Raw genomic sequence first — 26,361 nt, forward strand, 5'->3', positions numbered from 1 at the left:
TAAACTTGAATATTTCTGTGCAGTTTCTGTGCTCCTGAAACACGAGAGACACGGATTGAGAATCAGAATGAGGTTTCGTATCACTGGCAGATGTTGTGAAATATACTGTTAGGTGGTGGCAGTCCATTGCGATACTTAATTTAAAAAACTATAAACTATAATAAAAATGTATTTCAAAAATTACATTAAATAAGTTGTGCAAAAAGAGAGCAAAAAAAAAGTTAGAGTACATAGGTTGATTGTCCATTCAGAAATTTGGTGGTGGAGGGGAACACAGTTAATGCAAAATCCTTCGTATTCACCAGCAGGATAGGTAGTTCCCGTCCCATGGTCTAATAATAGGACAATTTTACAATGACTAATTAACCTACGAACCAGGATGTCTTTGGACTGTGGGAGGAAATGGACGGCCTGAAGAAAACCCACACATTCCATGCTACAGACTCCTTACAGATGATGTTGGAATTGAACTCTAAACTCCAATGCCCCAAGCTGTAGTAGCTGTGCTACTGTGGCATCCTGGGAGAAGATCCTTCCTCTGCCAGGGATGAGTTATTTGGATCTGTTGCTGTAGCTCAGAGATTTTAAGGGATGGGATTGCCAGCCCTTTTCCCAGCCCTCCTCCCTTTCACAGCCGGGCTTGGGATGATCTGTGGCAGAGTTAAGATGGACATGCCACTGTGACGAAAAACATAACGCTCAGCAGGTTGGACAGCATCTGTGGAGAGAGAAACAGTTAATGTTTCATATCAGAGACTGAAGACAAGCTACTGTTATGAGACTTGAATGGACTTCACAATCTTTCTTGACACAACCCTGCACTGCAGACTCCCCGGGACTGTCACACTTCATTCTACACTCTTTAATGTTTTTGCCTTCTAGCGACCTCGATGTTTTGAAATGATCTGTTTGCAAAACAAAAGTTTTTCACTGTATCTTAGGCAACAGTCACAAACTGCTGGAGGAACTCAGGAAACCAACCCTGAAGAAGGACCTCGGCCCGGAATCTCGACTGTTTATTCCCCTCCATAGATGCTACCTGACTTGTTGAGTTCCTCCGGCATTTGTGTGTGTGAGTTCCGGACTTCCAGAATCTCTTGTGTCATTGAATGTAGGTACATGTCAGAATAAGCTTAAACCCTTCTTCAGGACTGAGAAAAAACCAAAGCCCGTGTATCCCGTGTCGAGATTTAACCAACACCCCATCACGCATTCCGGAGATGGACAGATCGCGATCTGCTTCCGTGAAATCCGCAACAGCCTCCTGTGACGTCATTCCATCCGGCTGGGGCCTTCTGGGAACTGTAGTACAGCGTCATCCTCCTCCTCCTCCTCCTCCTCCTCCTCCACCGCATCATCCTCCACCACCACAATCCACCGCGTGACCTTTCTATGACCTCACCTTTCGTCGCCCGTCGGCGTTGATGGGCGACATAGTTGCCCAATCATTGGATGGATTCTGTCTAGGGGGTCGGTTGCTACCAATCGGCGGAGACGATCTGCCGGGTGGGGGCGGGTCCTACGGTGGCATGGTCACGTGGGCTCGGGACGCCGTCCTCCTCCCGTCATTCCCTCGGACTGCTGTGGAAGAACGGTTTCCTCTTTATCCGAATGGTGATTGATTTTTGTTGTCGTTTTCTTTCTCGGCCGCGGCGTCGGTGGGTCACAACAGGTGTTGATTAACGTTAGCGGCTTTTTTTCCCGAGTGGTGTCTATTCTGTCCTGACAACCGGGGCAAGGCCCGGCCCCCCCGCTCCCTCCTTGGGATGGGGTCCGTGGGCTTCGGATTCATCCTCTCAATCAAGGAGCTGATATAACGTTTCAGTAAAATAGTGGGGACGTGGAGGGAGATTGCAGAGATTGGAGTCTGGGGTAGCCAGCCGGAGGAACCCACTGATCGGACAGCATCTGTGGAGGCAGATTGACATTGTCTTTCGGGCTGAAACCTTTCGTCTGCTTCGTTTTCACAGACCCACATCATGATCTTTCCGCTTCCCATGATCTCCGCGCCCCCCCCCGTCCCCACGATCTCCACCCCCCCCGTCCCCACGATCTCCACCCCCCCGTCCCCACGATCTCCACCCCCCCGTCCCCACGATCTCCACCCCCCCGTCCCCACGATCTCCACCCCCCCGTCCCCACGATCTCCACCCCCCCGTCCCCACGATCTCCACCCCCCCGTCCCCACGATCTCCACCCCCCCGTCCCCACGATCTCCACCCCCCCGTCCCCACGATCTCCACCCCCCCGTCCCCACGATCTCCACCCCCCCGTCCCCACGATCTCCGCCCCCCGTCCCCACGATCTCCACCCCCCCCGTCCCCACGATCTCCGCCCCCCGTCCCCACGATCTCCACCCCCCGTCCCCACGATCTCCACCCCCCCGTCCCCACGATCTCCACCCCCCGTCCCCACGATCTCCACCCCCCCCGTCCCCACGATCTCCACCCCCCCGTCCCCACGATCTCCACCCCCCCGTCCCCACGATCTCCGCCCCCCGTCCCCACGATCTCCACCCCCCCGTCCCCACGATCTCCACCCCCCCCGTCCCCACGATCTCCACCCCCCCGTCCCCACGATCTCCACCCCCCCGTCCCCACGATCTCCACCCCCCCGTCCCCACGATCTCCGCCCCCCGTCCCCACGATCTCCACCCCCCGTCCCCACGATCTCCACCCCCCCGTCCCCACGATCTCCGCCCCCCGTCCCCACGATCTCCACCCCCCCCCGTCCCCACGATCTCCACCCACCCGTCCCCACGATCTCCGCGCCCCCCCGTCCCCACGATCTCCACCCCCCGTCCCCACGATCTCCACCCCCCGTCCCCACGGTCTCCACCCCCCCGTCCCCACGATCTCCGCCCCCCCGTCCCCACGATCTCTGCCCCCCCTCGTCCCCACGATCTCCAGCCCCCCCGTCCCCACGATCTCCACCCCCCCGTCCCCACGATCTCCACCCCCCCCGTCCCCACGATCTCCACCCCCCCCGTCCCCACGATCTCCACCCCCCCGTCCCCACGATCTCCACCCCCCGTCCCCACGATCTCCGCCCCCCGTCCCCACGATCTCCGCCCCCCGTCCCCACGATCTCTGCCCCCCCATCCCCACGATCTCCGCGCCCCCACCCGTCCCCATGATCTCTGTGCCCCAGTCCCCATGATCTTCGTGCCCCCGTCCCCATGATCTCCGCGCCCCCGTCCCCATGATCTCCGCGCCCCCACCCGTCCCCATGATCTCCGCGCCCCCACCCGTCCCCATGATCTCTGTGCCCCAGTCCCCATGATTTTTGCCCCCCCCCCAGTAGAGATGGTAGAGAACTGAGGAGTGCGGTAGAACAGAGGAACTTGGGAATGCAGATGCATAATTCCTCGGAAGTTCCATCACAGGGAGATAGGGTTGTAAATAGTGCTTTTGGCACAATGGCCTTCATAAATCGGGGCATTGAGTACAGGAGTTGGGATGTCATGTTGAAGTTGTGTAAGGTGTTGGTGAGGCTGAATTTGGAATTTTGTGTGCACATTTGGTCACTTATCATAAGAAAAGATGTCATTAAGCTTGAAAGAATGCTGGAACTTGAGGGGCCAGAGGAATGTTGGCTTTATTCTCTGGAGTGCAAGAGAATGAGGGATGCTAAAGAGGTATACAGAATTGAGGGGTTTAGATAGGGTAAATGCAAGCAGGCATTTGCCCCTCAGGTTGGCTGAGACTAAAAGTAGAAGTTGCAGGTTTAGGGTCAAATGTAAAATATTTAAGTGGAATCTGAGGGAAAACTTCACTCAGAGGGTGGTGTGAGTGTGGAATGAGCTACCATCAGAAGTGGCAGATGCAAGATTATTTGTAACACTTAAGTTTGAATAACATGGATGAGAGAGGTATGGACGTCTGTGTGCAGGTAGATGAGACTAGGCTGGCATGGACTAGATGGGCTGTAGGACTTGTTTCTGTGCTGTAGTGCTCTATACTCTCTCACTATGTTTATCCTGGCTTTAATGTTTAACTTTTATACTTTGCACTATCATTGTCTCAGAATGCTGCAGGAAAATTGTGCATCTAATGCTTGTGCACCCTGCAATGAAGATGTTTGTGAAAGAAAGGATTCATTCACTGTAAAGCCTTGTTTTACATGTACTGTGACTATAAAATTAGATCCAATTTAGCAATCAGAAAATAGTCAAAAGCAAAAGGAAAGCCGCTCAGTCATGTGTTAACTTTGTAACATCAGTACGGTAAATCCCACTTCGTGCTCTTTCCCCGAGTTCAGAATGGGACAATGCCGTTTCGGAATCAGATTCCTTCTAAAGCTTTTTGATTCACAGTTTGGTACTTTAACAAGTTTTCACAAGACAACCAAATACCACCAAACTGTTGTTCTCACTCTATTTATTTCTTTTTAAATTCTTCTTTCTGAAGTACATAACTTCATCTTAACCCCACGTTATACAGTTTCTGCATCTGCTTGCCTCACAACTTTGAAGACCAACACGGGATCTGTGGACTGAATAGCCATCCATTATTCTACAGGGAAATATGAAAAGTAATTGATCTCGTTTCATTACACGTACCGCATACAACCTGTTTCCTGGTTGTTTCCTCAATGTAATGTTCTCAGAAGATACAGTTAAAATATTCCATGAAATATGTCCTGAAGAACACCCTTCCCAATTTGATTTATCTAATTAAAATTTTCCATTGTTATTTCAGTACCTTTCTTAAAAAACCACCATTATTTCCTGATTTTTATTCCTACCTGCAGTGTAGTAACTATCCTAAAGTACTGGGGGAACGATATGCTACTGTGATCTTTGGCTTGTTATTGCCTGGAGTATTGTGTGTATTTCTCATTGCTGTATTATCAGAAGGATGAGACTAAGTTGGAGAAAGTAGAAAAATATGGATCTGGAGGGCTTGAATTATGAGGAGAGCCTGGATAGGCTAGAATTATTTTCCCTGGAGCATTGGAGGCTGACGAATAATCTTGTAGATTTTTGTTAAATCATGAGGGGTATAGTGCATTACTGCAGACTTATTTCCAGGGTAGGAGAGTCTCAGACCAGAAGGCATAGTCAAAGTCAAAGTAAAATTTATGGTCAAAGTACATGCGTGTTACCACATAAAACCCTGCGATTCTTTTTCTGTGGGTATACTTAGCAAATTTATGGAACAGTGACTGTAGACAGGATCAATAGAGAACAAACTGTGCAAATGGAGATCTAAATAAATAGCAATAAATAAGATTCAAAAAAGTCCTTGAATGAGTGTAGCAATCCCCATTTGTTCAGCAGCCTGATGGTTGAGGAGTAGTAACTGCTATTGAATTGGTGGTGGGAGTCCTGAGGCTTTTTTACCTTCTACCTGGCAGCAGCCAGCCTGGGTGGTGACGATCTTTGATCATGGATACTGCTTTCCTGCAGCAACGGTTCATGTAGATGAGCTCATCTGGGCCGAATCCACTACCTTTATAGGTTTAAAATGAAATTGGTTTAAGATGAGAGGTGAAGGAGTTAAAGAGGGCTCGAGAAGCAAGTTTATCCAAAGAGTGATGCTCACAGGAAACAATCTGGCAGAGGAAATGGTAGAGGTTAAAAGATCATTATAATATTGGAAAGGTTGATGGATTGAAAGGGTTTCGAAGAGTATGAGCCAAATGCAGACCAATGGCATGAGCTCAGGAAGATGCCACGGTCAGCTCGGATAAATTGGGACAAAGGGTCTGTTTCCTTGCAGTTGAACTCTGTGACTCTATTGTGTGGACGTCAGAACTGCGCAAAGTACTTCATCTGAGGCCCAGTAAATATTTTAGAAAGTTTTGCCGTAACTTCCCTGCTGTAATATTTTGTTTTCAGGTAAATGAAGTTATTTGAGCAACACTATTGCAGCTCAGGGCATTGGAGTTCAGTTCCGATGCCCTCTATAAGGAATCTGTGGAATGTGTGCGTTTCCTCCGAGTGTTCTGCTGGTTAGCAGCTTAATTGGTCACTGTAAATTGTCCAGTGATTAGACCATAGTTAGGATCAGGGGTTGCTGGGCAACGCACTCGAAGGGCCTATTCTGTGCTGTATCGCTAAATAAAAATTAAATTCCTTACATCATCTTCACCATTGTATTATCTTGTGCTGACACCTTCTGGGATAATTGTTTCCTTTTTCCTTAGCACTTTGTCCATCTCATGATTCTCCTACCATTGTTAGTCTTCCCAAAGTACATCCTCTTATCAGTATTAATTCTGTCCATTGGAGCAATTGATTACTATCAACCTGTAGGCAGAGATTATCTGCCTCACTATGAGCACCAATCAACTTCATGTCATCTCTGAAGTTTCTAGTCATACCTCCTCCATTCATATCTAAATTGTTCATGTAAACAATGAGGGTCCCTATGGTACGTCACTGGTCATAGGCTTCCAAGCACAACACCAATCTTCCTTTTCCTGCACTCAGCACAAGAACTTATCCGGAGTTCAGCGGGCAAGGGCTTTTCTCTTTGGAGTGAAAGATGTCATCAGGGGAAATATTGGGGGCAGTAACAGAGGAGACTGTTTATCTTACTTTGAGATATAAGTGAGCAGATTTGACAAAAAAAAGTTAATCAGACTCAGGTTGTTATTACTGACAGGGGTCATGAAATCTGTTGTATGGCAGCAGTAGTACAGTGCAATACGTAAAAATGACCAATAAATATAGTGCAGAAAGAGAGCAAAATAGTTCATGGGTTCAGAAATCTGATGGCGGAGGGGAGGAAGCTGTTCCTAAAACGTTAAGTATGTCTATTCATACGACAGGTAAAAATACAAATGAAGGTATGGAAGGATCCCAGAAAAGTTCCTGTCAATGTGACACCAACCTAGTTTTGAACACTGTGTTAGCTTATAAATGTTAAAAACATCGAAGTGATTTGTTTTTTGGCCAGTGATGGTGATATCGCTGATTGCACAGTTTGAGGACTGACTGAAGGCACATGAGACTACAGGTGCTGAAATCCAGAGCAACGAGCAACCAGTTGGAGAAAGTCATTGGGTTGAAATCTGCTGCTGAGTTTTAACCCAAAACGTCGACTCTCTCTTTTCTGCCACACACATGCTGTCGGGACCGTAAGTCATAGGAGCAGAATTAGGCCATTCAGCCTTTCAAGTCTACTCCACCATTCCATTGTGGCTGATCATGGATCCCATTCAATCCCATACACCTGCCTTCCCACCTTATCCTTTGAACACTGACCAATCAGGAAACAATCAACTTCCACCTTTAAAATACCCATGGACACGGCATCCACCGCAGTCTGTGGCAGAACATTCCACAAATTCACTACTCTCTGGCTGAAAAAAATTCATCCTTACCTCTGTTCTAAAAGGTCATCTGTCAATTTTGAAGCTGTGCCCTCTTGTTCTGGATACCCCCACCATAGGAAACATCCTCTCTACATCCACCCTATCTAGTCCTTTCAATGTTTGGTAGGTTTCAATGAGATCCCTCCTACCCCAGCATTCTTCTGAATTCCGGTGAGCACATGCCCAAAGCTGCCAAACGCTCCTCATATGTTAACCCCTTCATTCCTGGAATCATTTCTAAATGAAAATAAAAGAGGAATGAGTGTTCTCATAATCTAATCTTTGTGAACCTCCTCTGGACTCTGTCCAATGGCAACACGTCCTTTCTGAGATATGGGGCACAAAACTATTGACAATACTCCAAGTGCAGCCTGACTAGTGTCTTATAAAGGTTAGCATTATCTCCTTGCTTTATATTCTGTTCCCCTTGAAATAAATGCCAACATTGTATTTGCCTTCTTTACCACAGACTCAACCTGTAAATTAACCTTCTGGGAGTCTTGCACGAGGACTCCCAAGTCCCTTTGCATCTCTGATGTTTGAACCTTCTCCCCATTTAGTTAATAATCCACACTATTGTTGCTTTTACCAAAATGCATTATCATACATTTCCCAACACTGTGTTCCATCTGCACTTTTTTGCCCATTCTTCCACTTCGTCTAAGTCCTGCTGCAATTGCATTGCTTCCTCAGCACCACCCAGCCCTCCATCTATCTTTGTATCATCCGCAAACTGTGCCACAAAGCCATCAGTTCCGTTATCTAAATCATTGACAAGCAATGTGAAAAGTAGGTTCCAATACTGATCTCTGAGGAACACCACTAGTCACTGACAGCCAAGAAGAAAAGGTCTCCTTTATTCTCACTCGCTGCCACCTGATTGTCAGCCGTTTCTTTATCCATGTCAGTAACACAGTAGGATTTTATCTTGTTAAGCAGCCTCGTGTGGCACCTTATCAAATGCCTTCTGAAAATCCATGTAAATGACATCTACTGCCTCTCCTTTGTCACCCTGTTTGATACTTCCTCAAAGAACTCTTAACAGATTTGTCAGGCAAGACTTCCCTTGACAGAACCCATGCTGACTGACTTATTTTATCATAAGTCTCCAAGTACCCCAAAACCTCATCCTTAATAATAGACTCAGGCACGTTCCCAATCACTGAGGTTAGGCTACCTGGCCTATAATTTCCTTTCTTTTGCCTTCCACCCTTCTTGAAGAGTGGAGTGACATTTGCAATCTTCCATTCCTCCAGGACCATGCCAGAATCAAGTGATTCTTGAAAGATCATGACCAATGCATCTGTTATCTCTTCAGCAACCTCTCAGGATCCTGGGATGTTGTCCATCTGGCCAAGGTTACTTATTCACCTTAAGATCTTTGAGTTAGCCTAGCACCTTTTCCTTTGTAATAGCAATGGCACTCACTCCTGCTCCCTGACACTCACGGACCTCTGGCACACTGCTAGTGTCTTCCACAGTGAAGACAGATGCAAAGTCCCAATAAGTTCATCTGCCATTTCTCTGTCCCCTATTAGTAACTCACCAGCATCATTTTCCAGTGGTCCAATATCAACTCTCACCTCCCTTTTACCCTTTATATAACTGAAAAAACTTTTAGTATCCTGCTTTATGTTATTGGCTAGTTTGCCCTTCTATTTCATCTTTTCCCTTATAGCAGTTTAAGTTGCTTTTTGTTGGATTTTAAAAGCTTCCCAATCATCCGACTTCCCACTCACTTTTGCTACCTTTTATGTCCTTGGCTTTTATGCAGTCCTTAACTGCCTTGTCAGCCATAGTTTCCTCCCCCTGTTTTTGAGAACTACTTCTTCTGTGGGACATATCTTGTGAACTATTTGCAGAAACTTCAGCCATCTCTGTTCTGCCATCATCCCCACCAGTATCCTCCTCCAATCCACCTGGGGAAGCTCCTCTGTCATGCCTGTGTAACTCCCTTTATTCCATTGCAATACTGATACATGTGACTTATGGTAATCCTCTGAGTCTCTGTTAGGTTAATTAGGTCTGGCTTATTATTGTCATATGACCCAAGGTGCATTGAAGAGCTGGTCTTATATACTGTTCATAAGATCAAATCATTATAATCCAAAAGTTCAAAGTAAATTTTATTATCAAAAGTACTATATGCCTAAATGTACCTCCTGGTGCATTTTCTTGCAGGCATTTACAGGAAAGTAAATGCAATAGAATTTATGGAAAACCATATTTAAAGACTGACAAAATAAGACAAATTGTGCATATAATAAAAAGATAAATCACTAATACTGAGAAGATGAGTTGAAACTAAGTCTGTAGACTGTGGAATCTGTTCAGAGTTGAGGTGAGTTAAGTTATCAGGGCCATTTCAGGCGCCTGATGGTTGTAGGGTATTAACTGTTCCTGACCCAAGGGCTCTGTACCTCCTGCTTGATGGTCCTAGTGAGAAGAGAACGTGGCCTAGATGGTGGGGTCCCTGATGATGGATGGTGCTTTTTTGTAGCAGCACTCCTTGTACGTGTGCTCAGTAATGGGGAAAGCTTTGCCGGTGTTGGGAATCACGCAGCGCATTGAGGTAGAACAGGTAAAACAATAACAAAATGTCAAGTAAGGTGTAACAGCTACTGTGAGAGCGCAGTGCTGGTAAACAATAAGGTGCAGGATCATAACGAGGTAGATTGTTGCTTGGTGTCTGTTCAGAAAATTAGTCTTCACTTTCACTCATTTACTTTAAGATTTAAAGATTGTTACTTGCTTCATACATACCTTACCAAAGTTACTGCAGTTCAGGCCACCTCAACTACAAGAAATAGTCTGAAAGATAGGAGCAATATTTGAGCATTCAGTCTGAAAAACACCAAGCAATTAAATCAGAATGATCTTTGCATCCATTTTTAAATTAATCTTTTCACCATGCCAATGAAAATGTTGTTTTTTGTTTCTAAAATTTTGTGAAATTTGTTTTTTTTAATGTATTATACTGTACTGCTGCTGCAAAACAGTAAATTTCATGACCTATACCAGTGATATTCAACCTGATTCTGATATCAGTTTTTAATTAAGACATCTTCAGTAGGAAGAGCAGAAAATCAGATTGGAGACAGGAGATGGCTGATACTGGAATCTGGACAAACAAGTAATTCACTAGAGAAGCTCAGCAGGTCAGACAGCATCTGTGGGTAGAAAGGAATTGTCAATTGTCAATACTTTTTGCCAGAACCCTGATTCAGGGTTTTGCCATCAACGATTCCTCTCCTTTCACAGGTGCTGCTTGACCTGCTGAGTACCTCTGTTGCTCTATAAAATCAGATTGTTAAGTAGAGTGAGACAACAGAACCTGCTGTATATGGAGTCAATGCGTGAAGTTAGCATTGAAGGAATGCTGCTCTTCATTGCAAGTAGCTATGTCAGTAAGTATGAGGCTCCTGGTGAAGCATATCTGGAGAACTACATACAATTTTGATCTGCTTATTTCAGGAGAAGCTTCACTAGGTTTCTTAAGTTTTAAGGAATGCTTGATGAGGTTGAGAAAAGTCTCACTGGTGTGAAGTAGGATGAGACATTTTGATTGATCCAAATGTAGATGCTAGGAGGGTGTGTCTCTCAGAGGTTTGCCAATCTTTGGAATTCTTTTCCCCGAGAATTGTGGATGCTAAGTCCATGTATGTTTTGAAGGCTGGGTCAAGGGTTATGGAAAACTAGCAGTAAGATGGAATTGAGGCACAGATCAGTTCAGCAGTGATCTTATTGAATCTTATTCTCCACCATTTGTGTGAAAATATCTGGATGGCCTATGGCTAATGTTGGAATTATTTAATTGATTGTCTTTTCATGACCTCAAATTGGACATCAATTCAGTGAACATATTAACTCCCTCTGTGAACGATTAAGGCATTGCACACAGAACTGCAGACAGTTCTCCATCCTTGTCTACTGTGGATTTACTGTAAGGCTGTGTTTTATCATTGGCCGAGTCAAAGGTTGAAAGTATGTATACAGAATACAGCCCTGAGAGTCGTCCTCCCACGGGCAGCTATGAAACAAAGAAATACCATGGAATCCGTTCAAGAAAACATCAAGCATCCAAAGCGTGAGAAAAGAACAAATTGAGCAACTGGCATAAAGTGAGCAAACAACACATAGAATATCAAAATCAAACCAGGAGTCCAACAGTATTCAATTTAGTTCAGTTCATCACCGCGCTGGTAGCCCAGTCCATTCTTCGCCAAAACACCCCAGTATGCACGAATTGGCCCGAACAAACCGCTCAAAAATGGAAAAGAAAAAGAGTAACCAAAATCCAGAAACATGTGCAACATGAACTTCAAAGCCCCCCAAAACGAGTCCATGGCCTCACCAATCAACCCTTGCAATTTGGATCCCAAAACTCCTACATTTTCATCCGATAGCAGCCAGTGATAGGGAGAGGAAGGCCGCTTAAAAAAACTGTAGTTAATTAGCTTATTTATGCATCTTATTCAGCTCCATGCTATTTTTAATCTGCTCCTGTGTCTAATGATCTTAGAGAGGGTAATAAATCAGTCATGATGGAATTGTGGAACAGTTCCGATGGAGTGAAAGGTCTAATTGTGTTCCCTTGTCTTATACAACTTCAGCGTTTAAATTTGCAGGGTAGGGGAGTGGTGATGGGAGGAATCAGAAAACAATCAGAGAGGCTGCAAGTCTTAAGGAAAGATTGGGAGGTGATAAGATGGAGGCTGTGCAGGGGTGGGATGAGTGACTGAAGTGGTAAGCAGCAAGTTTGCAGTGATGTGGACAAGAAACCACTTTCCAACTGGAGAGCCTCCCTCTTGTAACTAATCGTCCAGTTTGAAATGGAGAACTGTTCTCACTTCTGTGGTAACTAAATCCTGCAGCAAGTCAAGGATATGTCACCAGAGATGGAACAGATAGCCTTTAATAGAATGGCAGAGGGGTTAGGTTAAAACCAACTATAGTCTTCAGGGGATCAGTTTAGAGGAGATAATTAGGTGAGGTTGCTCAATGTAATTGTTACCTTTTTTGTCACGTTTTGCTCAAGTATTACCATTGGATGATTAGGATTAGCATGAGTGGTTAATGTGAGAATAAAAAGCCTGCCAAAATTAGAAACTTCAAAACTGGCAGGATTGCTGATGTGGCTGTCATGTACACAATGATGTTGAAGACGGGACACAGCTCAGTGGTGTGTCTGGTATGGTATGGTGGGGGTGGGATCGGTGGTGAGGACACTGCACAGGACCTGAAAGAGCTGCAGAAAGTTGTAAACTCAGCCCACTCTATCATGGGCATGAACCTCCCCAGCTTCAAGGAAGGCGTTACTTCAAAAAGATGGCATCCATTATTAAGAGCTCCCATCACCCAGGACAACTTCCCTTCTCATTGCTCCCATCAAGGAGGAGGTACAAGAGCCTGAAGACCCCACTCAACTTTGTAGGAATAGCTTTTACCCCTCCACCTTAAGATTTCTGAATGGATGATGAACCCATGTACATGACCTCACTATTTTTAATTTTTTCTCTTTTTGCACTACTTTTTTAATATATATATATTTTTAAATGTGTATTGCAATGTACTTGTTCTGCAAAACAACATATAGTACTGTGCAAAAGTCTCAGTTGTGTGTGTCTTGGGAGTTCAAGACCTGCACAGTGCTGTAGTAATTTGGTATATTGCTGTACTGCTGTCGAAAAAAAAGTGTATTTCATGACGTATGTGAGTGATGATGAAACTGATTTTGATATGGGCCTTTATTGTGGACTGAGAGTGGGAAGGGGGCAGGGAGAGGGGAATCATAAGACGATAAGAGCAGAAATTTGGCCCATCAAGTCTGCTGTGCCATTTCATCATGGCTGATCCATTTTTCCTCTCAGCCCCAATCTTCTTCCTTCTCCCCTGTATCTCCTCAATCAAGAATCTGTCAACCTCCGCCTTAAACATACAAACAGACCTGGCCTCCACAGCTGCCTGTGGCCACGAATTCCACAGATTCACCATTCTCTGGCAAAAGTAATTCCTCCTCATCTCTATTCTAATAGGAAACACTCTATTCTGAGGCTGTGTCCTCTGGTCTTGGACTCGCCCACAATAGGAAACACCCTCTTCACATCCAGTCTACCTATGCCTTTCACTATTCGATAGGTTTCAATGAGGTCACCCTTCATTCTTCTGAACTCCCGTGGATACAGGCCTGGAGCCATCAAGTGCTCTTCATGTGACAAGCTGTTCAAATTTGGAATCATTTTTGTGAACCTCCTTTGAACCCTCTGAACCCTTTGAATCATGATTGGGAAAAGGAGAGGGGAGGGAGCAGGAAGCACCTGAGAGACATTCTGTAATGATTAATAAACCAATTGTTTGGAATCCGATGACCTTGCCTGGTGTCTCTGCTCACCCTGCCCCTGGCACTCCCTCTCTGCCACCTGTGCCAGACCCTTCCCATGGCCCTCCACCCTCACCATTCCCAACATCCTTTACAAGCTCACTCTCTGCTTCCTGTTGACAAATGCAGTACTGTACGAAAGTATGCAACGCGATAGCTATATATATGTGCCAAAGACTTTTGTGTAGTACTATGTACCAAGGATATGAAACCTGATTCTGATTCTGATTTCATTTGGAAAGCAAATTTCATTTGGAGATCTGAAAGTAGCTGAAGTTTTAGGACAGAATATGTCGTGCGGGATAGTCCTCCAGACTGTTCCTGACCCACCTCCTAAAGAAATGCACTGCTTTTCCCTGATGAGATTGACAAGCTTGAAGGGGTAATTGAGCAACAAGAGTGACCTTAGAGACAGATTGTGACATAATCCTGTGTATTATAATGAAGGTGAAGCTATAGTGCACCGTTTTATGTAGTGAAAACAAGGTATTGCTGTGTGATTTTTATACATTTTTCATGGAGTATCCAAATAGTTTGGCTACTCATTTTTCCCTTGGGGCCCAAACAAGATGCCACTTGTTACCTGGGTCAGTTCTGTCGTCAGCTCTAAGCTTCTAACTGTGTGGAGTTGGAGGTTATCCCTATCACCTGCCTAGTGTTTCAGGAGTTGTTTAAAACAGTGGTAAAATGGATTCAAACACAGCTGGGTGCTGGAGTAAGAATGTACTGTAGCTGTTCAAGACAGCAATATGGAGAAATTTATTTACCCTTGGGTAGTGAAGTTTTGCGAATCGTTCCCCATCCAATGAGCATTTTCCACCCAGGTTTAGATTTATAGGCAGTAGTGAAATCGAAGGATAAATGGCTGTTTCAGGAAAGTGGTGGTACTGCAAGAGTTTAGCCACCGTCTCATGGAATGGTTGACCTAGGTGTAAGGGGACATTGCACCCATCATTTGAAGCCTCGGTATTAAAAAACTTCACTCATCTGCTGAGTGATGCTTTTTGAAGAGTAGAACAGTTCCTGTTATATCATCCACGTTATATTTCAGTTAATTTCCACAAATTCTTTTGCTTGAATGGAAAGACAGCCCTGAAAGCTGTGTGACATTTTGTTGGATGTAAAATATCTGTTGTATTTCTGAAATTCCAAAAGAAAAGTGCTGCAATAGTATTTAATTAACTTAATATTCCTTTGCAAAGTGATCGCTTTGTGGGTAAGCATTTCGGAGACCGTGAGTACACCTTGAGATCTCCTTAGATGAGAGAAGGAGCAGATGGTATTGGGAAGTTTTTTTTTAATTGGGGGAGGGCTAAATAACTACACACTTGGAGTATTGTTTTCTGTTCCGGCTGTCTCATCACAGGAAGGATGTAGAAGCTTTAGTGTATAGGAGATTTCCCAGGATGCTGTGAGATTAGAGAACATGTTTGATAAGGAAAGGCAGAGCGAACTAGGACTTAACTCTTTGGAGGATGAGAGAAGACTTACTAGAAGTAGATAAGAGGCAAAGATAGAGTGGACAGCCTGGTGCCTTTTTCCCAGGATAGCAATGGCTCATAGGAGATATAATTTTAAGGTGATTGGAGGAAAGTATACAGGGGATGTCAGAGGTATTTTTTGGTGAGTTTGTGGAATGGTCTGTCAGAAGAGGTGGTAGAGGCAGATGCACCATAGACATTTAAGAGATTCTTTGGCACATGGATGAAAGTGAAATGGAGTGCTGTGTGGGAGGGAAGGGTTAGATTGATCTTGGAATGAGTTCAGAATTCGGCACAACATGGTGGGCTTAAGGGGTACTGTTCTCTGTCAATGCACATTGTTTTAGGTTGGTTGAAAAAGGTGATTGCTAAAAACTTCGTGCCTTTATCTAATCCTGACATGTTTGACGTACAATTACACATTAGCAAATAGCTTATCTGTAGCAAGCAGGACAAATTATAGACAAGAGAAAATTTGCAGGTGCTGGAAGTCCAAGAAACACATACAAGATGCTGGAGGAACTCAGCAGGCCAGGCAGCATCTATAGGAAAAAAAGTACAGTCGACATTTCGGGCTTTGGCCCGAAACGTTGGCTATACGAGTTATAGACACAAGTTTCCCAGCTGAAATTGCTGTTGTAACTGAGCTAGCTTCTGCAGGCAGTGTTGGGTGCAGAAATCTAGAGCAAATTTGGTTAAAAATTTCAGCCAACAGTAAATTCAATGGGTTGTAGATTGAAGTTCAATAAGTAAATGGGATTGATGAGCATAGATTGAATAATGGATAGGCTTGAGGTGAATGCTTTGTGTATCTTCGCAGTTGTTGCAGTTTGAAATAGAAGGTTTTGCCAAATCTTGCTTTATTCTCCAAATATTCAATCCATCTATTGAAATGTTGAATTAATTTGTTTAAACCTGTTATCTGAGGAGAAGTATTAAATAAGTGGATGCCTTACAGGTGCACATTTCCCCCCTGTGTGTCTTCTGGCTCCGCTCTCACATTTTTCATGTTTTGATGCTGCTTATCTTTGCTACTTTGCTGTCGTAGCCAATTTTGTGTGCCTTTTAGTTATGGTGCTACTTTGGACAGCAGGTGATCTCTTTCCCCTGGTGTTCTAGGTAATTGCTGTTATCCTGTGAGGAGGATAATAAATGTATTTCTCTTCCACGATTTCCTTCCCCTTCTCATTCCATTTTAGGAAGTTCCCAGCTTCTATTTGTAGAATTTCCTGATTAACATTGACACCATGTAATTTAGTGTAACGCAGTGCATTACAGTATTGCAAATAGTCCTGATGCTGTCGTTATCAAGAAATGCCTCCCAAAATCGATCAGCTGTGAATCTGTGTTAACATGCTTCATTTCTGAATGTGAAAGTTGTGGGTTCATTCCATGCCTGCATTTGGCCCTAAGCCCTCAAAACTTCTCCTACCTCTGGACTTATCTAGATGGCTTTCAGATGTTGCTAATAATGATTCCTGGATGGTCATTGAAATTGTGTGACGAAGCTTTGATATCCCTTACAGACCTTGCATCTCCAATCTGAAGCCTATCCTCTCTATTTTTTATGTACCCCCCACCAGAGAAAAAAGATGATGTATCCGTTGATGCTCCTCTGTCAGATCATCCCTCAATCCACTACATTCCAGAGAATTAAGTCCTCTGTCAGCTGACATCCCAAAGTAAAAACTGACTCAGTGATACCCAGGTAGTCTTCCTGAAATACCATGTCACATTTCATGGACAAGTTGGAGAACTCTCTTCCTGTTTTGCTGCATTTTTGTCCCTCAAACCATGTGATTAAAACAGATCTGAAGTAACAGTTCTGCTGCTCTTTCTGAGCATTGCACTAGCAATCTGAAGGTCGTGAGTTCGAGCCCCAGCCGAGGGAACGTGTTGTGTCCTTGAGCAAGGCACTTAATCACACATTGCTCTGCGACAACACTGGTGCCCAGCTGTATGGGTCCTAATGCCCTTCCCTTGGACAACATTGGTGTCGTGGAGAGGGGAGACTTGCAGCATGGGCAACTGCTGGTCTTCCATACAACCTTGCCCAGGCCTGCGCCCTGGAGAGTGAAGACTTTCCAGGCGCAGATCCATGGTCTTGCAAGACTAACGGATGCCTTTACTTTTACACTTACAAAGTTCATTGGCAGTAAAGTCCTTTGGGACATTTCAAGTTTCTGAAATGTTCTAGATAAATGAAAGTTCTTTCTTTCTTTCCAATGCAGCATGTCTCCCCATTTCCTGTCCTGCTGCGCATCGTTCTGGTAGATTGCCTCTTCTAAAGTCTTTCCAGTTTTACCAAAATACTGAATTTCACCTGACAGAGCAAAAGGACATTTTGATGCTTAACATAAATTAAGGAAACCTGGATCCGTTTTATCTACAGACAGAAGAAATGTGGCTAACCAGAAGTTAAGCGTTGTGTTGGAAGGCATCCCTGGACCATAACTGATGAAAAGCTTTTAAAATCATCTCAACCTCTGTCTTAATTAAAATTTCAAAACACAATGAGCACAGTAAGTACAGTCAGTAGCTTAGCCTGAGAGTTAACTTCACAGCTGAGCTTTATACTTTGTCTTAATAATTTAAATAAAAACATAAGATGGTAAGGTTTGCCATTTCTTAGGTGGGGTTATATACATTGTGAATTTTGTAGTTTCCTTCCTTCCTCATCCAATATAAAACAGTAGTGCAGTGACACACTTTGAGTAGTGCAGTTACACATGGGAAGAGCATTTGATGGCTCAAGGCCTGGCCTGTGTTGATGGAGTTGAGAAGAATGAGGGGGTATCTCATTGAAACCTATCGAATATTGGAAGGACCGGATAAAGTGGACATGGAAAGGATGTTTCCTCTAAAGGGGGAGTGTCTAGCACCAGAACACACAGTCTCAGAATACAGGATATTCCTTTCGAACAGAGATGAGGAATTTCTTGAGCCTGCAGGTGATGAATCTGTGGAATTTATTGCCATGGACCGACTGTGGAGGCCCAGTCATGGGCAAATTTAAACCGGAGGCTGATAGGTTCTTGATTAGTAAAGGTGTATGAAGAAGACAGGAGAATGGGGTCGAGAAGGATAATAAATCAGCTATGATGGAATGGCCAAGCAGAATTGATGGGCTGAATGGCCTAATTTTGCTCCTGTGTATTGTGGTCTAAGTATTTGCCGAAGCAATAAATGTTTTTTAAAAATAGTGACAGAAAGCTGAGTAATTGAGACCTGTAGAGCAAATGGGACTGAACATTGCCTGCAAGTGGCTCATAGAACTCAGAGCAACAGACCTGAAAGCTCTCTGATTTGCAGTGGAATCTTTGGTTATTCATGAAAATTACCGCAGCTCCACTCATTTGGGGGTGAGCTTCAGGTCACTGTATTGCAAAGCTGCTCTGTTCTCCTCAGAGATTCAGTCCTTTTAATAGGTTGCATGCTGCACACTCAAAATGTGAGTATCACTATTATTTTGCCAACGCATCTTGTCAACATGTAGTAAGCTAGTAAAATGTCAGTTTGGAGAGCAATTTTATTTTCATTTCTAATAGTCTGATGGTTAGTTCGCCCCCAGAGTTCCAACGAATTTTTAAAAATGGAATGTTGGTAGCACTAGAAGGGTATTACTTACTGCTCATCTGGGCTGTATTGAGTGTAGAACTGAAAAGGAATTTGTCTCAGTCTGGGTTTTGCCTGTTTGTGTATATGCTGTATTAGATTTTTCTATTTGCATCTCTCGCCCCCATTTTGAAAATATCATTTTATGCAAGTACAGTGTCCTTACTAAATGCATCACTTGTCATTTTTCTGTTTAAAGCTACTCAATTCTTTAAATCTTTTAAAAACTGACCGCATTTTAGTACAATAGCCATGTACTAAATTTTACCATTTACAAGACTCTGTGCATATCAGGCTATTTTCTAAACATGTATCATATTCAGAAATCAGAGGTGCAAGGGGACTTGGGAGCCCTTTTGCAGGATTCTCTAATCGCAGGTTGAGTCAGGAAGACAAATGCAATGTTCACATTAATTTGAGAGAACAAGAATGTAAAAGTAAGGTTGTGATGCTGAGGCTTTATAAGGCATTGGTCAGACAGCACCTACAGAATCATGAACAGTTTTGGGCCCCTTATTGGAAGAAGGATACGCTGGCATTGGAGAGGGTCCAGAGGATGTTCATGAGAATGATTCCAGGAAAGAAAGGGTTAATGTATGAGGAGCATTGGATGGCTCTGGGTCTGTACTCAATGGAATTTAGAAGAATGGGGTTGGGGGGGAGAGAAGAACCTCATTGAAACCTGTCAAATATTGAACAGCCTAGATAGAATGGATATAGACAGGGTGTTTGCTGCCGTGGGGAGTCTAGAACCAGATGGTGGTGAATCTGTGGAATTCATTGCCATAGGTGTCTGTGGAAGCCAAGTCTTTGGGGAAATTTAAAGCAGGGATTGATAGGTTCTTGATTAGTCAGGGTGTCAAAGATTACCGGGAGAAGGCAGGAGAATGGGATTGAGAGGGATAGTAAATCAGCCATGATTGAATGGAGGAGCAGACTTGATAGGCCGAATGACTTAATTCTACTCCTGTGTCTTATGGTCTACATTCTTTATAATGTATGTATACATGTTGCATGAATTTACTTGCTTAAAGTGTAGATCTCTGAGTAGAAACAGTAAACATTAGAAATCAGTCCGTGCTAAAAACGTACAGCCCCACACATCTACAGGGTCTCCCTTACAATTGTGAACTACTTCACCGCTGCATCAGCTCTTCTCATGTGCATTCCCTTTCTTTGTCTCAGACTACAGCAGGCATTGTTAGTTAAATACAAAAGCTGCTTGCCAAATTCATGGGATCAAAGCATGGGAAAGGCCATTCAGCCCACATTGCCTGTGCTATCTCTCTTTAAACTACTCAATAAGACCCACTCTTCTGACTTTTCCCAATATCTGAATATTTTTTCCTGATCTGTTAAAATCAGATTTAATGCATTTGTTTTTTTCAGCTATTTACTGTATTCTAAATCACAGCAAATTATCCTGTCTCCTCTCAATGCACCAGTGATTTCAGCCCTACAGATATTTACCTTTTAGTGACCAGTACACTCAATGTCCCTCCTTTTACAATTAAATTACCTCTGATTTTAAAGAGCTCCCACACTAAATTTCTCTATGACCTTGGCTGCATTTTCATCACAACTGAAGACCCAGTCCTGATGAAATGTCTCAAAACAAAACATGGACTGTTTGTTTCCCTCCATTGATACTGACTGACCCACGGAGTTCCTCCAGTATTTTGTGTCTTGCTTGTTTATTGTGGTACTCTCTTCTCAGTGTAATGTAGGTGAATGAGTAGAAGATCACAAAGAGAAGACCATTGCACCGAACTATGGGGACACAGCTTAGTCAGTCTGATGCTCTGCAGATCCCCCCCCCCCCCCGCCCATTATCCCTGACACTTGATGCTTCGTTGTCAAGCTTGAGAGATTCCGGATTGGTTTATTATTGTCATGTATGCTGAGATACAGTGAAAAGCTTGTCTTACACACTGTTCATGCAGCTCAAATCATTACACAAGTGTATGGAGGTTGGACAAGGTTGCAGAATAAAGTGTAAAAGCTACAGAGTGCAGGTGAACAATAAAGTACAAGGTCATAACAAGGTAGACTGTGAGGCCAAGTGTCCATCTCATCATACAGGAGTCTGATAATAGTGGGATAGAAGCTGTCTTTGAGCCTGATGGAATGTGCTTTCAGGCTATTGTATCGTCTGCTCAGTGGGAGGAGGAAGAAGAGAGAATGTCAAGGGTGGGTGGGGTCATTTGTCAGACAGAGATCGTGAAGGATTAGCATTTTAACACTTACGACAATTTTCCAGAAACTAATCCTAGTTATTTTAAAGTAGCACTCTGAATTTGTTTCCAAATCACAATTGGGTTTAATATCGCTGGCATATATTGTGAAATTTATTGTTATGCTACAGCAGTACATTACAATGCATAGTAATAAAAAACTATCAATTACTATATACACACACACACACACATTATATATATATAAACTGAACAAGTAGTGCAAAAAGAACAAAAAAGAAGAAAAAAGTGAGAGTGTACAATTCAGAACTCTGATGGCAGAGGGGAATCTGATAACTGACTGTGTGAACATTTCTGTATGTTCCTCCTGCATGCTTTCTTGCAATGTGGAAATTGATATTTTGTATATATTGAGGCTAGTATAAAGTTACTGCCAAACATGTATTTGTCAGAATTGCACTGTTGAAGGGAAAGAAAAATAACACAGTCTTGTAGCTTAGCTTGCTTTATATTTTTAGGCTCCCAGGAAACGCAGGATGATGCCTTCTCAGCAGTCCCGAAGAGTACGCCGCCGTCACAGATTGGCAGAACCAGATGAGCCACAAGCTGACATCATCGAGACTGGTGAGTAGCACAGGAAATCTTCACTCAATCTCCCATGAGTGAACTTGAGCCAATGGAAGCCAATGGCCCGGGTGAGAAATGGGAGCTTGGGTTGCCCACAAGGGCATGATGTGACTGAACAGCCTGTTGCACAATTCAGTAAGAAGCTGACCTCAATTTCATTTCCCCCTCCAATTATGCCAAGGCCCAGATGTCCACCGGTCTTAGTTTGCTTAAGAAGAGTAACACACACTGAACTGTATCAGATCGATTGCCAAAATATGGTGGATGTGTATGCAGCTGATAGGTTGCACAGCGAATCGATCAGCTGGATGTGCACCTGCCACATTCTTGCAATCAATCCGATGTGGTTCATCTTGCAGGCTCTCACGCACATGATTTTTGTTTCAGCGGGCTTGGTTCGTCGTACCCACGCCGCAAGTTGCTCTGCGTGTACCTTTACTAACATGACTCTTGGTCCGCACATACGTAACACACATAAAATACTGGAGCTCAGCAGACCAGGAAGCATCTATGGAGAGGAATAAAGAGTTGGTGTTTAGGACCATGACCCTTCATCAGGATGGTCCCGGCCCAAAATGTCGATGCTTCATTGTACTAGATAGATGCTGCCCAACCTGCTGAGTTCCTCCAGCATTTTGTGTGTGTTACTTTGGATTTCCAACATCTGCAGAATCTCTTCTGTTTATGATTTACTCAGATACTTCGGTTCCATTGCTCTGCAAGGTAGAGAATTACAAACATTGTCAGCCATCTTAATAAAGAAATTCTTCCCTATTTCCATTTTAAATGGATGACCCATTATTCTTAAGCTATCCACTAATTCTGGATTTCCGTACCTTCAGAATCAAAATCAAAACAGCTGAAGATAATGGAAACCTGAAATGAAAGCAGAAAATGGTGGAAGCATTCAGCCGGTCAGGCAGTGTTTGTGGAAGGAGAAATGAGATTGGCACTTCAAATTGAAGACTTTCACAATTAACACGTAAAGGGTCTTCAATCTGAGTCAGGTTTATCGTCATTGACATGTAAAATTTTTTTGTCTTGCCATAGCAGTACTGTGCAAGATATATTAAAAAAATTATAAATTACAGCCAGAGTATAAAAGGGATAGGAAAAAAGGTACATCGCATCCGGAGTTTCTCCGGTTCGCGGACAGTTTCCCTCCACGCCTCTCTGACGTAGTGGGGAGCCGCGTACGAGGCAAGTTACAGCAGTGGTTTGCCATTGCCTTCTGCCGGGTGAGTTTCCAAAGAGGTCACCAGCATGGATGGAAAGCATGCAGGGGAGCCGGCTGGCTGGATTTGAACTCGGGACCTTTCGTCCCAAAGTCCAGCGCTGATGCCACTACGCCACCAGCCGGGTCATAAAAAGGATAAATCGTGCAAAAAGAGAACAAAGTGAGGTAGTGTTGATGGACTGTTCAGATGGCAGAAAAGAAGAAGCTGTTCTAAAACATTGTGCATCTTTAGGCTCCTGTACCACCACCTTTTTCCATTTCATTTATCACATTTTCCAATCTTCCTGCCTGATAGGCAATGCAGTCGGCAATTGCCTCTGACCTAGGCCGACATTTATGTGCCGGCGGCACCTAATCTATTAGCTTGTTTATATCAGCTTTTTCTTAAAGATGCGCTCGGTGCGTTCCGGCTACTGCTGTACCGCTGCATTCTTCACAGCCCAGAGGTTGGGGACCACTGAAGTCAATAGCATCATAACATTTTAAGTAACGTTTAGATATCAAACACACAGCGCATATTTTCCCCGTATGAACATATAAAATCATTGCAACACACCAATATTGCTGAATCAGTGGGAGCCCTGGGCTTGTTTTCCTGCAACATGACTGTCCCATCGAGGGGTGATGGGAGACAGCGATACCCGAAGGTGGTTCCTTATGTCCAGTCTATTCCGCAATTTAGTTTTCGTTGCATTCATTGCAGAAAACTCTGCTTCACAGCGATATGATGTTGGAAATGGAAGCAACGTTTTCAGTGCTTTCCTGGCTATCTCAGGATATTCAGCCTTGACTTTGATCCAGAATGCCGGCAGAGATGTTATGTCAAGCATACTTTTCAGGCCACCATCATCTGCAAGCTCGAGGAGTTGATCTTCTTTCCGCGCTGACATGGAAGATTCACTGGAAACTTTCACAAGTGGGTCACGGACCCATTCCTTTGCACGTCTTGGGTCACTGATGATCTCACATGCGTTAAAGTTCAACAGGGGGTGTGGCAGGGAATGAGGAAACGTGCAGCTGACTCATATTGTTTCATATCGCCGAATCATATCATTTCCTCGCGGCCCGGTAGCACATGCTTTGCGGCCTGGTGGTTGGAGACCACTGCTATAGAATATAAGCCCTTAGATAAAAAAGTTAAAAGCTTATGTCGAAAACCCAAAGAAGAATGGTTAAACCAGGTATGTGAGCAAATAGAAAGATTCCCTATTACTGATCCAAAAAGGTTACATCAACAAATCAAGAATATCACTGGTAAAAAGCTCCTCTGTTCTTCAGGTGGATGTTTGAAAGCAAAGGACGGTACCATTATCATGGAAAAAGATGAGATTATGAACAGATGGACTGAGTATATTCAGGAATTGTTTGAAGACGATCAAGGCGGAAAACCGGAAATTAAGAAAAACATTGAAGGTCCAAGTATTTTAAAATCTGAAGTTCGTAATGCAATAAATAAGATGAAGAAAGGAAGGGCAGCAGGTCCTGATGAATTAGTAATAGAACAAATTATTATGGAATTGAAGAACTTACTGATTTAATCAATGACATTCATGAGACTGGAATAATACCGGAAGAGATGAAAAAATCAGTATTTATCACTCTTCCTAAGAAAGCTGGAGCAATAAAATGTGAATTACATAGGACCATAAGTTTAATGAGTCATATCACCAAGATACTTCCAAGAATTTTAATGGCAAGAGCTAAAAGTAAGATACAAGCTGAAATAAGCAAAAAACAATGTGGTTTTGTGAAAGACAAAGGTACAAGAAATGCAATATTGATGTTAAGGATACTATCAGAACAAGCTATTCAAGTGCAAAAAGATTTGTTTGTTTGTTTTATCGACTACACAAAAGCATTTGATAAAGTGAAGCACAATAAGTTATTTGAAATATTACAGAAAACTCTAGATCTAAATTCTGTACTGGGAACAAGCTACTGCAGTAAGAATAGATGGAGAAGTGAGTCAGTTTACGAAAATCAAGAGAGGCGTTAGACAAGGGTGTGTTTTCTCCCCTGATTTATTTAATGTGTACAGTGAAACAATATTACAAAAAGTAAGAGACATCTTGGGAATCAAAGTTGGTGGTGAAAACCAATAATTTCAGATATACAGATGACACTGTGTTAATTGCAAGTACGGAGGAAGAACTACAAAACTTAATTGATATAATTGTTGAAGAAAATGCAAAAGTGGGTCTAGCTATCAATTGCAAAAAGGCAGAATGTATGGTGATATCCAAAAAGAAGGAGAATCCTATCTGCAGGCTGAGTATAAATGGGGAAGACATAAAACAAGTACAGAACTTTTGCTACTTAGGAAGCTGGGTGACATCAGATGGTAGGTGCGACGTGGACATCAAAAGAAAAATAGGGATGGCAAAAGGCATCTTTACGAGAATGAAGAGTATACTGACCAATACAAAACTAGGCATGACAATCCGCTTCAGAGTACTGAAATATTACATTTATCCAGTTATGTTATATGGCTCAGAATGTTGGACAATATCTAGTAACATGAGGAAACGAATTGAAGCAGCAGCGATGTGGTTTTTGAGGAGGATGCCATGAACATCATGGAGAATATCATGGACGAAACAAATATCTAACAAGGATGTCATGAACAGAGCAAACACAAAAAGAGAAATACTGTATGAGATCATGAAAAGGCAACGTAACTTCATTGGACATGTGATTAGGAAAGAGGAGTTAGAATGCACGGTAATTATGGGAAAGATTGAAGGGAAGAAAGCAAGAGGAAGACAAAGACAAATGATGATGGAGACAGCAGCCAGAGAATTGGAAATGAATACCAATGAATTGATCCACTTGACCCGAAACAGGATTGTGTGGGCTGTGGCAGTCAAAGCTCGTACTGGGCATGGCACCTGATGATGATGATGACCACCACCTTGATGGCAGTACTGAGAAGAGGGCATGTCCTGGATGGTGAGGGTCTGATTCAGATTTACTTATCACAGGTACTTCAAAACATACAGTGAAATCCACCATTTGCGTAAACAACCGGCATACAGGCGGTGTGGCACGGCAGCAGCGGCCTTTCGGATCTGGTGCTACTTTAATTTAGTTTTTTAATTTAATTTTAAGGCACAATTAGGGTTTAGGACAATAGATAACAGAGCGACTATCTACCATTGCCAGATACTGCTACAATACAGGGATTGCCCAAAAACAAGCCTTCATGAAGATCTGCTGGTTAAATTGCGCGACCTCGACTTGCTGAGAGAATCAGGCCCGCAGTCCTCGGAGTTGCCTGATGCCGGTGGCCGGAGGTGGGGACGTCGTAAGCGGTGTGAGAGGAAATTGGAAGCGAGGCGAGCGGGCAGGAGTCCGTGCCAGGAAAAAAGCAAGCCCTAGCCGGCTGGCTGTCCCGTCCATTTTGCTCTCCACTGGACATTAAATTGGACTACATCCGACTCCAACGAAATACTCGGCAGGAGTACAGAAACGGACGGAATCCTGGACACTGCCATTCAGCTGTTT

The 26,361-nt window shown here is 43.6% G+C and overlaps 1 protein-coding gene across 1 annotated transcript in view; it reads left to right on the top strand.

Annotated features, from left to right (window-relative positions):
* The first annotated feature begins 1,543 nt into the window (after positions 1 to 1,543).
* The window catches only part of rnf4 (ring finger protein 4), a 55,764-nt gene continuing 30,946 nt past the window's right edge, over positions 1,544 to 26,361 (top strand). The window contains exons 1-3 of the mRNA XM_072257596.1: positions 1,544 to 1,614; positions 17,576 to 17,705; positions 21,512 to 21,617. Of these exons, the coding sequence (XP_072113697.1) occupies positions 17,697 to 17,705; positions 21,512 to 21,617 (115 nt within the window). The 5' untranslated portion in view covers positions 1,544 to 1,614; positions 17,576 to 17,696. The remainder of the gene's footprint in view (positions 1,615 to 17,575; positions 17,706 to 21,511; positions 21,618 to 26,361) is intronic.

This window comes from Mobula birostris, chromosome 5 (assembly GCF_030028105.1).
Source record: "Mobula birostris isolate sMobBir1 chromosome 5, sMobBir1.hap1, whole genome shotgun sequence".
Lineage (NCBI taxonomy): Eukaryota > Metazoa > Chordata > Chondrichthyes > Myliobatiformes > Myliobatidae > Mobula > Mobula birostris.